The sequence below is a fragment of the Teleopsis dalmanni genome, chromosome 2, assembly GCF_002237135.1.
Source record: "Teleopsis dalmanni isolate 2A chromosome 2, ASM223713v2, whole genome shotgun sequence".
In the NCBI taxonomy this organism is placed as follows: Eukaryota; Metazoa; Arthropoda; class Insecta; order Diptera; family Diopsidae; genus Teleopsis; species Teleopsis dalmanni.
In genome coordinates this window covers 215102175-215118270 of record NC_051847.1, presented here as the reverse complement: position 1 = coordinate 215118270, position 16096 = coordinate 215102175, and the positions used below count along the sequence as shown (strand labels likewise).

The window sequence follows — 16096 nt, the reverse complement described above, 5'->3', positions numbered from 1 at the left end:
GTTGTGTTTTGTATTATTTAACATACTCAGTTATTTCAGTTATGCATTAATTCGCCGCAAGCATTCACAAGTAATATAATGTAGTGTGTATGAAGAAAATATGCGCCTTCTGTTAATTTTGAGTACTGAGCGAGAAGAAATTTATAAAATACGCACGCACACACATTTAACATGAAAAATAAAACAAACCAACAATATATTATACTATAATAATGCTATTTCATTTGCACGCTCACATGACAAGTTAATGGCACAATTGTTGCTCTTTCTACCTAGTGCGCCTGTAAATTTCTTATTACTTTTTGTTGCTGTTGCTTTTGCTTTTGCTATGCATGTAGGTATTTTACTTTTTTTTTGGTTTTTTATTTGCTTTTCATGGCATTTGATTTGTGTGTGCGCGCTTTTGTGCTAACAAAACACATGCAATTACAAGAACAACAAACGCACACATTCGTTGGCTTGTTTGTGTGTGTTGTGCTATTATTTACCCCCGCCAAGTTTAGTTTTCGAATTGATTGACAAGCCCAGTGTGTATTTGCCTTCGAAACGCGTACGACGTGTTGTGTTGTGTAGAGAAAGAAAATAAACGCAATATTTTCACAATAATTTTTTATTCAAAAACCAATAATAACAACTAATAAAAAATTATTTTCTACCTAAGTAATTATTCAATAAAAAAAAATAAATAAAAAACGTACACCGTCGTTAAAATATAAATAGTAATTATTTTTGTTTTTATTATATAAGAAATTAATAAAAAAAAGGAATTGTTTTTATTCATTAAAAAATACCTTTGGAAACATTTAAAATACTTCGTCGCCATGTACTGACTTTTTAGTAGTGTAACATTTTTTCATATTTTACGTGCATTGTTATTGTTGCTGATCGTAGTAGTAGTCGCCGTCAGCCGTGAGCCGCAGCAGCAGCAGCAGAGTTGGCGGTAGCAGCAACAACAGCAAGCCGCAGCAGCAGCAGCAGATTCATCATCATCAAAATCGTAGTCAACAACATTTTGATTGCAACGAAATTTCATTTCCAATTCGTAAGCGTGTGCGGAAAATACGTTACGTGGAAAATTTCGGCAAAATCGCAATAAACCAACAAAATCGCTGTAAACAAAAAGTTTTACGAATTTTACGTTTTCTTGCAAAAAGCCGCCGTTAGCGGCGATTTTGTGAAAATAAAATAAATAAATAAATATAAATATTTTTTCGTTAATAAAAAAAGCAAAGAATAAAATAAATTTTACAATATAAAATTTAAATTAATTTTGTTGCAATTTTTTTTTATAAGAATTTTATTTTACGCGGGCTGCTGTTACAATTTAATAATTTCTTGTCTGTCTGTCAACTTTCATTTGATTAATTGCATTGCTGCCGCTTTAAAATTTTAGACAGCCATAAATTTGCCGCAGCATTATAATTTAAATAAAAGAACAGCAAGAAGAAGAAGAACACATCATATTTCTACAACTGAAACAATAACAAATCATAAATCACGGCGAGAAAAAAATAAATGTGAATAAAAATTTTTTTTTGTTGCAAAAACTTTAAAACGGTAAACTTTAAAACGTTTCACGGCAAATTCAACTGCAAGCTTTGACTTGCACTTAAGCCTCAGCCACAATTGAACTATTTATTCTCTGTCAAAGCCAAAAATTATTGTCAAATTGAAGCCTCCACAGTACGCAACTGAAACGCGTCGGTAATTGAACGGTGCGCGGCGTGTCGTGTTATTTTCGGTTATTTCTTCTATTTTTCAATAATTGAATTGCAAAAATTGCAAACATTTTCTCATTTATTAAATATTCTATACTTAGAAAAAAATAAAAAAAAAGCTTAAAAGAAAATCACTCCTTTTCCATAGTAAAGAAGAAGCTCAAGCTGCAGCAAAAGCAAAAGCAGAAGAAGATGAATTATTAGTAGTAGTAGAAGCTGTGATATTTGAAAGCATATTTCAAGCAACTTTTGTATACGAGTAACAAATGCAACAAAAACAACAACAATTGAAACTACAACAACTGCAACTACAACAACACATACAATTGAAATGCAATTGGCATCATAAAGTCAATGCTAAAATCTTAGCCAATTAAAAGAAAGAAAATGGATTTATGACAGCTGCTGAAGGAGTTAAGCAACAACAACTAACAAACAAACAAACAAACAAAAAACAAAAACAAAAAGAAAATAGTAGCAGCTAAGCAAGTAACAGAGAACAGAGAAGAAACCCCACAAAAAAGCAGCAGCAGCAGCAGCTCTAACTGAAACTATAGCAGTAACGGTTTACCAGAAACAATAACAATTTACATACGATTGTATACGATTTTCAAAAACAACTACAAAAACAACAACAACAAACACATATAAAAACTAAAATCTAATTAAAAAAGGAAAATAAAGAATTAACAAAAAACAACAACAAAAAAGATCTCCTTACTCTTAATCATTTTAAATGTAATGTAAAAAAAAAAAAAGAAACACCTTAAGAAATTAGTTAAAAAAAGCAAATAAGAACAACTCAAACGCGTCGCGGTAACGGTTATGAAAAATAATATGTAAAAAATTAAAAAAGAAAAAGTTTAAATATATATAATACATATAATATATATATGAAAGTTATATACATAGAATCTAAAACAAATGTGCCTGTGTTAATGTAAAGAAAGCAAAAGAAACCAACCAATGCAAATTATGCACTAAGAATATTTCTTTCAATAAAACAAAACAAAATTTTCAAGCAAAAAAAAAAAAATTATTTAAGCAAAAGCAAATATTATTTAAAACAAAAAAGAAATATAATAAAATCACTTAAACAAAAACCAAAATTGTGCAAATTTGCTTGTAAAATTTTACTAAGTCCAAGCAAATAATTTGTTATAAATTTTGCACAACGGAAACGTCCTGGCAGAGGAGCAGCGGCTGGAGGAGTCTCAGCTAAAACCCGCAACGTAAGGCAGCGGCAAATTAATTTTGATTGAGTTTCTGTGCTTACAAAAGTGGCACAAGTCGGGTTGGACGTCGTTCCTCGAGCATTAATGGCTCAACCTAGGGTAAGTAAAATTAAAAATTTTTTTTAAATTTAATTAATTATTATTTTAAGTGTTCAAATAGTAAAAGAAATTAATTAAGACTGCAGTTGAAAATGTGTGCAAAAAGTGTGGAAATTATAGTTTATGTAGTTTAGGATGAATTTTAGGAGTCGAAATTTAGCGACGGCAACTTTGAAAAATCTATTAAAAGTGTTAAAATGTTAATTATTTTTGATTATTATTATTTGCTATTTTTTTCTTTATTTTGAGTAAATATTTTATTAAATTTATTATAATTTAATAATATTAAAAATACTAAAAGTGTTAGAATAGACACTACTTTTTGGAGAAGTTAGTCTAAAATGGTTTTAAAGTATGTATTAATGACTTAAGAAAAGATTTTATTTATTTTGTTATTATTTTTATTATTATTATTATAATTATTATTATAATTATTATTATAATTATTATTATAATTATTATTATTATTAAAAATACTCAAAGCATTAGAATGTTAGAACTATTTTCTGCAAGCGATAATATAAATCGTTTGTAATGTATTCTTCAGTGATCTATTTCTTAGTGACTTAAGAATATATTTTGATAAGAATGTTAGAACTATTTTCTGCAAGAGATATTATAAATCGTTCTTAATGTATTCTTCCTTGATCTATTTTTTAGTGACTTAAGAAAATATTTTAATAATAATGTTAGAACTATTTTCTGTAAGAGATATCATGAATCGTTCTTAATGTCTTTTTTAGTGATTTGAGAAAATATTTCATTATAATTTTACAATATTAAAAATAATTTAATATATAAAACAACACTTTATAAGTGCTTTCTTAGTACTACAAGTCCATTTAATAGGCCTAAATAATCACTGCTAGAGAATATAACAATATCAGAACAAAAACTAATGATTGTTCTTCATTTGATCTGCGATGTTGTAACTCCTTTGATACTTTAAATATAGAAAAATCGAAAAATTATTTTATTCAAAAATAAATCCATACATGAACTTAACTTCATTGTTCACTTCTAAAGTTTTTCTTATAGTCTCACACGTAGACTTTAACACAGCCATAGATTTTTGCAATATATGTTCTAATAATTCCTTTAAAAAAATTTTTAAAAATCTAATAAAACTCATTTTAAAAACTTTTAAGTAAATTAGTGGATCAGTAGATTTAAATGCGGTGTATGATAAAGTACCGCAGTATATATAAAAAATATAATTTATAATAAAATGTAATATATGATATGATATTTAAAAATATCATAAAAATATATAGAGAAGTGTTTGTTATTAAATCTAGTATTTTCCAAATTTTTGTTTACCAAAAAGTTTGTAAAAATCTTAAAATCTCAATTTCTAAAACATTTTGGTTTATTAAAATATCATTGCCGTTAAACATAAAAATATATAGTATCAAAGGATATTATAGAAATTTATAAAAAATTTTTTAATTAAGTAAATCAGTTAGTTAACAAAATTTTAATAATTAGTAATTATTAATAGTCATTATTAATCCAAATGTTGACTTTCAGAAAATTTAATATAAACCAATTCTTATATTTCTTATAAATATAATATCTATTATATTTGCAAGAATATTTTTTAATATCTTATTTTTATCTGATTTTACCACATATGAAACCTATTCAGAAGCAATGATATATTCTTTTGAGTTTTTCAACCAGAATATCTATGGAAATTTAGTTAAACATATAAGAAATCCAACAGGCCTATTGCAGTCGATATTCAACGGGTTTAATTATTTGCATTCACAGTTATGACAATCTAATATATATCTCCTAAGATTTAGTTTATTATTATTTTTTTTTATGTATTTTAGATTTGTATTCTTATAAATATATGTTTGTGGATAAATGTTATTTTGAGAGGTCTAGGTCTTTTGGAAAGTATAAGTATTTTTTCTGAAATATTTATTAAAATAATATATATTTTTAATTTAACTATTTTAATATCAGTTATGACAATCTGATATATATCTCCTAAGATTTAGTTTATTTTCTTTTTTATATATTTTAGATTTGTATTCTTATATATATATGTTTATCGATAAATGTTTTTTTGAAAGGTCTAGACCGTTTGAAAAGTATAAGTATTTTTTCTGAAATATTTATGCAAATAATATATATTTTTAATACAACTATTAAAATATTAGAAAATTAACGATTTTAAGTAAATATCGTATTTACCCAAAATATTATATCTTAAAATAGTGTTTTGATCGAAAATTCTGTGAAAAGTGGTAGTTGTGATTAAGTGATCTAAAGGAATATTTTCCAATAAACTAATTTAAGATTTTTTCAAAATAAGTTATTAAATCTAAATTACTTTCAACAGAAAAATGTGTTTTCTTCATATATCTGAGGTTAAAATCTATTAAAATTATTTCTTTGTGCAGATTTTTATATTTACCTTAAAATTTTTAACTAAATTCTGAAAGGTTAAAAAAATTGTTCCAATATAGGAACAGATAAGAAGCAGTGTAGTCCAGCTCCCTTGAATAATAAATCCCTGAAAATTAAGTAGAGATTAATTTTTTATGAAATGTAGAATGTTGGATCTGATAGGACACTATACATACAGATTCCTTATAATAGGTTAGCAATACTATCTATATGAATTAAAAAAAAACATATGTCTTTATGAATTCTAAAACCTTGGTTCCGATTGTGTTCGGTTTGAAATTAATCGTTTCAATAACAATGTATAAATATCTAACAATAAAATATATTAAACATTTATTTTGAAAAATAAATTATATGAGTATTGTCACCAATATTTTAACTCTAATCTATAATCATCTTCAGTCTAGAAACGTAATATTGACAAATTAGCCCGTTGAAAAATATATAAATAATATTTGGCTATTAAAACAATACAAAATAAAATAATTCATATAATTTATTTGAATTACTTTATGTTATAAACTTTAATCTATGATGGTTTATGCATAACTAAAAATGATTACAAAATTTTTTTGTACTAAATTCATACTAAATTCTTGTTAAAAAAATAAACCACATGTTCTTATATGTGCTAAATTCTTATTATAGAAAAATTTCTTTAAAATTGTTATTTATATATTAATTATTAATTGACTATGCACAATGCATAATAAATGAAGTCATTTCTCTTTCAAACTGATAAAGTTACTAGAAATATATATTTTTTTTTAATATAAAAAAATTTTACATATTAATTTATAATTAAATTAGCAAAAATTTTAAACTCAAAAATATTTCTAGTTAACAAAAAATATTTGCAGTCGTCAAAAAAACTTTTCCAATCAAAAACGTTTACTAAAACATTTTTTCGTTTTAGTAAAAATTGTTAATGAAAATGTATGATTAATAATAAAATATTTTTGTTTATTTTTTTTATTAGTTGTATGTTAATTTCTTATAAGCGTTTGAGCTAGTTTAAATATTTTAAACCAACTTCGACTTTGACGTTGGTGTCTTCTAAGTCCTTTAACTAAAAAATTAGCACCTATTTTAAAACCAATAAAAAATGTTGTTAAATGTTTATTAAACATACAATAAGTGGAGATTCAAATACTAATAGACTTTAATATTTTAAACAAATATAAGAAAAAAAATAAAAAAAATTAAATTAACCGATTTTATATAAAAAAAAATTGTATTCTTCGAGTTTATGTAAGAAAAAAATTTTATTACAGAAAATCAATGATAAAAAAAAATTATGATGAATATTTTAACTTATTTGATAATTAAGTTAGTTATGTTTAATTTTAATAAAGTTTTAGTAAATTTTCAAGGCAAATGTGAGCTCCTCAATATTGACTTTGTTCATTTGAACTTACGTTTTAATTTATTTTAGTCATGCTCTAATTTATAAATTAATAAATTAAATTTTAATGTTAGTTCTATTTTGTTGATTCCGTTATTATTGTTAAAAATAGTTTTATAAATCATATTGATCTTGAAATATGCTTACGCCTCTACGTTCTACTATCAAATTTTTCATAAGAAACCTATAGAGATAAAAACTAGATCCATTAAAATTTAAGTAATAAAATCTTTCGTCCTTACCGAAGAAGAGTCCGACAAATTATTAAAGAAGCACTTCTTTGAAATATTCTAAACTTTTACTATTTCTTTTTGTTCGCCGTAGACAGTATTAACTGGTACTACCAAATTTAGGATAGAATTCTAAATAGATAAAAGAGCTATTACTATTTTATGGTATTTAAATAATAAAATTAATATTTTCTATCGACTAACAGTCCGATAAGCTGTAAGAAAGAGACTTTTTCAGAATGTTTTTAACCTTTAACTATTCATATTCACATTTCACGTCAGAAATCTAAAGAAATAAAAACTAGATCCTTCTTATTGAATTTTAGTTATAGTAGATCGTTCGTTCCTTAAAGAGGCATTTTCTTGAAATAATTTCTATTCATGATATCCTTTCTGTTCTTCCACTTAGGAGAGACTGCTCCATGTAACCTTATATGATGCTGGGTTAGTCTTCCTTCATTTTTAGAATATTAGAGAGTTATTTTTATTTGGTTTTTTTATGATATTATTATAAATTGTTAGAGTTTTTATAAATTAATCTAATCGAAATGAATAATTTTTATAGTATCTATAGAACAGTGTTATCTACGCATATGATATGTAGCTCTTATTATATGAATAAATAAACTGGTAATAATCATAAGGATTCCAATATTCCTTTTGGACGGTTGAGCTAACAATATTGATGATTATTTAAAAATTTTTAATATAAGAAACTCCTTAAAATTCCATATAATTTTATATGTCATAACGCACCCAGCAATGACTCAATTTATTAGAGTTTTGGCTTCATGATGATTAGCTGCTTTAGTTTTTATTTAGCAAAATATTTTTATATTTATTTTTTATTCAATAAATTCTGAGTAAAATTATTTTAAGTTTATGACACAACAAAACGTCTGAAAAAAGAATTTTTAACACTGAAGATGCAATACTGAATTACTGAGTTCGTCTTGAGTACCCTTTAGTATAACCTAATCTATTTATTCATACTTAAAATAATTCAATAATATTTTTTTTCAGTTCTCTTAAAGTTCTTAGTAACTTTTATATATAATTAAAAAAATTTCTTAAAGAATGCAAATGCTATTTATATTCAAATGAAATCTATCTTTCACTCCAAATTCTCTATTCCAGCTTTTCGCATAAAAATTCCTATTAAACCAAACTAAAAAAATTATTATTAATAAAAAAATAAATTAAATTAAAACAAAGTACACCTTTAGTATAAATGCGGCTAACCACCGAATTATTACATTTTTTTTATGATTGTCACTAGAAGGCCTAGTAAAATTTTTCAATAAAAGTGCTTGGAGAAAAAAAGTATCTGAGGTACAATATTTTTTTTTTTATTAGCGGAAAACATTTTTTATATACTCAATGCAGTCATGAAAATTTTTGTGGCTTGATTTTTGCTGCAAATAATTAAGAACAAAAATAAAATAATGAAACCAAAAATTTAAAATTAAAAAATAAATATAAAATAAATAAAAACCTTTCATTCATTCATATACACACTCGTAGATACAACACTGAACGTGTATCTATAGAATAAAATTTTATACCAAAATAAATAAATTTAACGTTTTGTGGTTTAATTTTCGATTTTACACTTTATATTGCAAGTCGGTTGGTTAGCTGATGATGTTGTTGTTGTTGCTGTTGTTGGTGATGCAGTTGTTGCTGCTGCATCCGACATTCGTTAGGTTTGCCACTCACAATTGCAACCAATTGCAATTGCAATCAAATTATTTTATTTATTTTTTAAAAATTTTTTTTCACATTTTTATTTTTATTTTTATTTTTACTTTTATTATTATTTACACAAACTATAACTGCAAATTGTTGTTGTTGTTGTTGTTGGTTCCATTGCAGCCACAATTTGCATATAACAATTGCATACGCACATAACAATTTTGTTGCAATGTGAGTAGATTTTTTTTACAGTGTAAATTGCTGCATTTTATTGCGGCTTTATTATTTAAAAATTTTATATCATTTTAATTTGTTTTAATTTTTCTGATTTAAAATTTTAGTAAATTATATTTGCTTTAATGAATATACCCAGAGCGCCGTTAAAATTACTGTTAAAGGTCATGTTAAAGAATGTGTTTATTAGGTGTTGTAATACAGTTACTATTATTATCATTATCTCAATAATATAGAGAGTATTGGATTTCACACTGGCCAAGGACTCCATATATTTAATATTTAACTCACCTTTATAACTAGTAAATCAACTCGTTAAGGTTTAATCTATAATACATTTATATGGCTGTGACCAGTTCTGTCTATTTCTCAAATTAGATATATCCTCAGCAGTAAACTACTTGTCCAGAGAGATACTAATAGTGTCACAATAACTATTTAATCGTGTCTGGTTCATCCTTATGCTGACAGCTTCTATAGACATACCTACGATAGTGCTTGACTGCCTAAAAGTTCCATTAATTGCTACGGCATTGTAAACATTTTTTAATAAAATTTTTTTTTTCCAATAATTTTACTTAATTTAAACAATAAATAGGGAAAATTAATAATAAAAATTGAAGAATAAAAAAATATGTAAATTGCATAAAATAAATAAATGCAGCATATGCGGTCAGGTCAGTTGCATTAAAATTGCGCGCTGTTATTTTAATTTTAAGGTAAACCGCAGCGAAAATTGTGGCAAATATAAAAATTACAACTAAATTGTGCTGTTGTCGCTAAAGTGGTTACTAAATGTTGAAAAAATTATATTTTATATAATCTATAAACATTAAAAAAATATATACAATAATAATAAATAATTTGTGGTCACCTCAATAACGGAATGAAAGCCATTTAATTGTGGTCTTAAAAATTTTTCGTTTATTAGAGTGTAGCTCTAATCGTGTAACTATTAAAAAAATTATATATTTGTGTATAAGTATTTTTTTTGGAATAATAATATGAAATTTAAAATTTTAATTTATATTTAAAATTATTAAAAAAAAATTTTACAAAATTTTTAATATTATTTTTGTAACAAATATCAGAGAAGTTTACTTTATAGTGTTTTATGAATGTACAAAATTAAGAGCTTCAATTAAAGATTTTGGATGTTTACGACTCTTTAGTCTGCTTCTAGTAACCAATTATCCATCTATTTTTTTAATTTGTTTCTAGCATTCAACTGCCGACCGATTCTTTATTCTACTTCTAGTTTTTAACTACCAATCGAATTTCCAGCCTACTTTTAGTATACAGTTACTCAACTGCTCATAAATTCTTAACTCTATTTCTAGTATCCAACTACGTATGAATTCTTTAGTATGCTTTCGCATGAATTTTTTAGTTTGCTGCTAGTATCCAACTATCCATCGATTTTATATGCTACTTCTAGTATCAAACTACTCATCGGTTCTTCTAGTCTGCTTCTATAATCCAACTGCTCATAAATTCTTCAGTTTGCTTCTAGTATCCAAATACCCATCGATTCCTTAGGCTGCTTCTAGTATCCAACTACCCATCGATTCCTTAGGCTGCTTCTAGTATCCAACTACTCATCGATTCCTTATACTGCTTCCAGTATTGAACTAGCTATCAATTTCTGGCTCTAGGATCCAACTACCCATTGACTTTGTAGTCTTTTTCTTAAAGTGGAGCCATTTTGTTAAAATATAAGAAGTCAGTTAGAAGTGTGCTACTAACGGACTATACGATAATGTTAGGAAGATATCTTATATAAACTCTCTTCATTATTTAATTTTATGCCAGTTTAAATACAAAATTATCTTATTATTTTTTTCCTATAAATTTCAAACTATATACCATAAGGTTCTACTTTAAATTATATACCCAAGTTAAATTAAATTTTCATGTATCTATACCTCATTTTATGTGATTCTATTTTAAAGCAAATACGTTTATAAAATCCTATATATTTGAAACATATTCAATATATTTCTTTTCCAAACCAAATAAAGTATCTCAATAAAATCCTAAATTTAATGACAAATTGCTGCGCCTCAAACTAAATTGCTGGCCTCTAATAAATTTTGTTTGCCGCCAGCACTTTTTGCTTGCCTCCAGCACTTTTTGCTCACTTCCCTTTTAATTTAAATTTTTTGCCTTTAATTTTTTTTTATAACAAATAAAATTTTCAGTTTTTACTGAAAATTAAGTTAAAATTAAACTTAGAGTTTTCTAGAACACTTCATATATGCAACTTTTTTTTTGTTCGTACATTGAAAAATGCATTTTTCCTAAAAATATTTTTTTTCTTTCTTTTTAATTTTTATTTAAATAAGCTTGAGTTAATGACGGAATTGCGTGTATGAACTTTTTTAATTTTCAACTAAAAAGAACTTTTTATGTGTTGTGCTGTTATTTAACTTGTAAATTTTAAAAATAATTACATTTAAATGAAGCATTTTTCTAAGATTCAAGTGAGCGCAGCTAACTGATAGTAAGCAGACAAAAAAAAATTTTAGTTTTTGCACTTAATAAGAAAATTACTTTATATATTATTTTGTTTTGCTACCATAAAAAACTAAATCAGTGGATGGATGATAAAAAAACAAAACTTCCACAGCACACAGATATATATAAAAAAAAAAATAAAAAGAAATTTAAAATAATATTCATAAATGCCTAGTGCCATTAGCATTTCGTACCGGGTATCTAGTATCTATCTAGGCACACATCAACTAATAACAACTCATTATACTCATAAAGCACTAAAATGGCAGTATTTAAGTTTCACATACATTTTTAAATCTTTCATTTTATATTTTTCCTGGCAAAAAATTTGAAAAAGAAAAATAAAAAAAATATAACTATAAAAATAAAAAAACAAATGAACTTCAAATGTCAGTCACTTATTGAACTTTAAACTGAATAAGAGCCGAAGATGTACTTTAAAAGTCATCATTAAGGCATTTAAAACGCTGAAAAAATAGTTAAATTTGCCGTAAGTGTAAGAAAATGTATCTACACTTTATAAAATAACTTATAGCTTATAGTAAATATAAAAAAAAAATAATATGAAAAAAAATTAAAAATATAAAGTAAGAAAAAGTAAAGCAAAAAATTTTAAACTAAAGAAAAAATACTGAGCCAAAGCATCATTTAGACAAGTTGCACGCTGCTCATTAAATTAAATGAGCCATCAGCACGCAATTTATTTCAGTATTTTTAAGTAACTTTTATGTTTTCGTCTTTTCCTGCGACTCTCCTCACACACAAACATCAAACAGCAAACAATTTAAAACAAAAATATATATACATATATAAAAAAATATAAAGAATACATTTTTTTAGTTGTTATTTGCTGTAATTTTACGCAAACACGTACCAACACGCCACAAAAGCGTATAAAGTACTTGTACATAGCACATAGGTGCGTGCAAAAGCAGTTATTTTTCCTCCTTAAAGCAAAAATCAACCACAGCAAAATCTTACTCTCGTAAAGCAAAGACTTCTGGAGGAAAAGACTTATTTCTACTCACCTGAAGTCACATACAACATATAATCGTATAATGAAATCTATTACAAACCAATAAGCGATTTATATAGATAAAAACGTATATAAAAATATAAATTATATAGGTAAAATACAATATCGAAGTGGTAATTATGATTAATATATAGGTAAAAGAGTATATGAAAAATCTTATATGAAAGTAATAATCATGATAAATATAGTACATACATAGATTAAAATGTATAGAACCATATTATACATAAAGAATGTAGTATCTTATATCGAAGTAATAACTATGAATAATATATAAATAGATAAAAGAGTATATAACAATATAATCTATAAGAAAAATCTTATATCAAAGCAATAATCATGATAAATATAGTACATAGATTAAAATGTATAGAACCATATTACACATAAAGGATGTAGTATCTTATATCGAAGTCTTAACTATGAATAATATATAAATAGATAAAAGAGTATATAACAATATACCCTATAAGAAAAATTCTGATATCGAATTAATAATTATGATAAATATGGTATATAGACAAAAATGTATAGAACCATATTACATATAAAGGATGTAGTATCTTATATCGAAGTAATAACTATGAATAATATATAAATAGATAAAAAAGTATATAACAATATAAACTATAAGAAAAATCTTATATCAAAGTAATGACAAATATAGTATGTAGATTAAAATGTGTAGAACCATATAACACATATAGGAGTAGTATCGTACACAGAAGTAGTATAAGACCACATAGTATCTTAGAATAGAATAGAATAGAATAGAATAGGAACAAACAGCGTACCAACTCTCAACGCCGCAGAACCCTGCGACCATGTTTGATCTTTTGTAATGCAACAGACCTTAACCCAACAGAAGATATCCCGCCTTCCACATAGTATGTTATGTTATATCAAAGAAGTAATTATGTTTAATATGAAAAAACTATTATTTTAGATAGATAGATAGTTGCGGTGGAAGTAGCATCAAATTCGCCTCTATTACCTAAACACATAGATTTTCTAATTCTAACAAATATTAAAATAAATATAATAATTTACATAATGTTAAATATTATATATATAAACATATTCACCATCAAAAAGCATAGTTCCAACGACTATTTGTTTTATTTTAAATACAATATTTCCGCTTAAACCAAACAAATTAATTTTTGTATCTAAACTTCAAACAAAAATTAAAAAATAAAACTAAAAAAAAAAAATCAGTTTCTTTGCGGAGATTAAAGCTTAATGAAAAGAATTATAATTTTTAATTTTTCGAATTTTTTTTTCTAGTTTAAAGAATTAAATTTTTAATTTTTCTACATTTTAATATTTAAAAAAAAAAAAATCTTAGAAAACGCTTTTGCGGCAAAACGCACTAGAAAACATTTTTAATTTGCATAAATTAGTTTGAATATTTTTTTTTAAATATTTTTAAAATTCCAATTTTTATTAAAAATCAAAATAAAAATAAAAAATAATTTTTTTTCTTTTAAAAATCGTTTGATTTTTTCCATTAAACTTTTGGCCAAATTAAAATCTTATAAATTTGTATACTGATGTCATTAAGCATTAATAAATATATTCTTTTTTGTTTTTGTTTTTTTTTTTGTAAATTATATATTTTAATATAAATTGTCATTTGGCTACCGCAAAGTAATACAACAAAATCTCAAAAAATTAGAACGTTTTTATTATTTATCTATTATAATATATTTAAATAACAATGTTTAAAAAAAAATTATTTAAGCAGTTTTTTGCTAATGTAGAATTCTTTAAAAAATGAAAGCATTTATTTGTGAGCTTAAGCATTATATGTATATAGTTCTATGTATATTTAAAATTAGTGAAATACTATAAATAACCTTCAAAACTATTATAAACTATCTAATTTTATAAAGAATTTCTGCAGTTAAGTATAAAGCTAAATAAAAAGCATATAACAACAAGATTAATAAAGATATAGTAATGGTTTTTGACTTTTGGTTTAATATCAGTAACATAGTAGTTCATCGCCGAAACTTCCTTACTCCTTAATGAAGTATATCAATATAGTGCTCTCAGTGCATTCAGTTTTGAACAGCAAACTCTACTTTGTTCCATATTAATTAGGTCGTTACAAACGGTTCAAGTCTTTTGGGTTTTGAAACACTGACTTGATGTTTCTGGATTCCATTTCAGTGCGGTACTATGTTGGCTTGGCGTCCTTTTAGTGTAACACTCAAATTGTACATCTTTTGGGTCCTTGAATTTAGCGAAACATGTTAAGAAGGTCTTTTACATAAATATGTATCTTTCTCGTCATCTTTTAGGATACGAACTAAGTTTTTATATTGATATATAAGACTTTTCAATATGAGAAACTATTTCTACTCCCATTTTTTTAATATTTGTTGATTGATATTAAGTAAAATAAACATTCCCAATTCTTAAGGAACCAATATTAATGTATCATAATCATAATATTCTTGTATATTTTATGAGTTTACTGTGCTTTATAGTTAGTTTAGTGCTCAAGAATTACTATATACTTCTATTTTAATAGCTTTACGTTTCTAAAATTGACATACATGATATCATAATCTAATATAAAAAAACTTCAATTGGGTGTAAAGAATACTGACTCTTCTAGATTTTTTGTAGAACATCTAGTGATCTTTAGTACCCTGCATTTAGAAAATACCATCTGGGTAATACCTATCTGGCTTTCATTAAGCTCAAATGAGGTCTCAGGTCCTAAACCAAAAGTTATTATCGAGTTAATGAAAAACTCTGATTAATACAGATTGGGAGTCTTCCTGCCAAGCTAAGGTAAGCGGTTTCACGATCGTGTTGTACCATTGCCATTTCTTTTAATGATAATTATATGAGTGTATGAGTATATGACTTAGCATTTACAATTTTTTCTCCTTTAATACAAACTGAAAATAAAAATCAATAAATTTTACTTAATTTTGTGGTAAATATTTCTGTATAAAATTATTTAATAAATTTATTAATAATAACTTAACACTGGACAACCCACAAAATGACATGACATGATAGCACAAATGCCACAAAATAATTTTATTCCTTTAATCATTTAAATTATTGCTTAATCTGTTATTGTCTTCTCAAATTCTAATATCTCTAACTCCATAGACTAAATGTGAGTTAAGAGACCCAGAGAAGTAGTAGAAGAAAAAACTTTTTTTTTATTAAAATAACCAAAAAACACGCAACAAAAATTAATTGCTTAACACCAAATAAAAAATGGGTGTGTTTTGTGATGTGTCTGTTCTGGTGCTGGTGCTGGTGCTGGAGCTAGAGCTGCTTCCAAATGACGTTGAAGCAACCAAAAAATTCAAAAGACAACCAAAACCAAAAAAATTCTTCCAAAAAGCAACGAAAAAAAAAATGTTGAATTAAGCAATGAACACTTTTTAGTGGCCTTAAGAAATGTTCAAACAAAATATACACCCTAAAAATGGTGCTTAATTAAGAAACAGAAATTAAAATTCGACATGATAAAC

At 25.1% G+C, this 16096-nt stretch overlaps 1 protein-coding gene across 1 annotated transcript in view; it reads left to right on the top strand.

Moving 5' to 3' along the window:
- Window positions 1-340: 340 nt before the first annotated feature.
- LOC119677628 (homeobox protein homothorax) overlaps window positions 341-16096 on the top strand; it is a 91257-nt gene continuing 75501 nt past the window's right edge. The window contains exon 1 of the mRNA XM_038089059.1: window positions 341-3052. Coding sequence (XP_037944987.1) covers window positions 3038-3052 — 15 coding nt within the window. The 5' untranslated portion in view covers window positions 341-3037. The remainder of the gene's footprint in view (window positions 3053-16096) is intronic.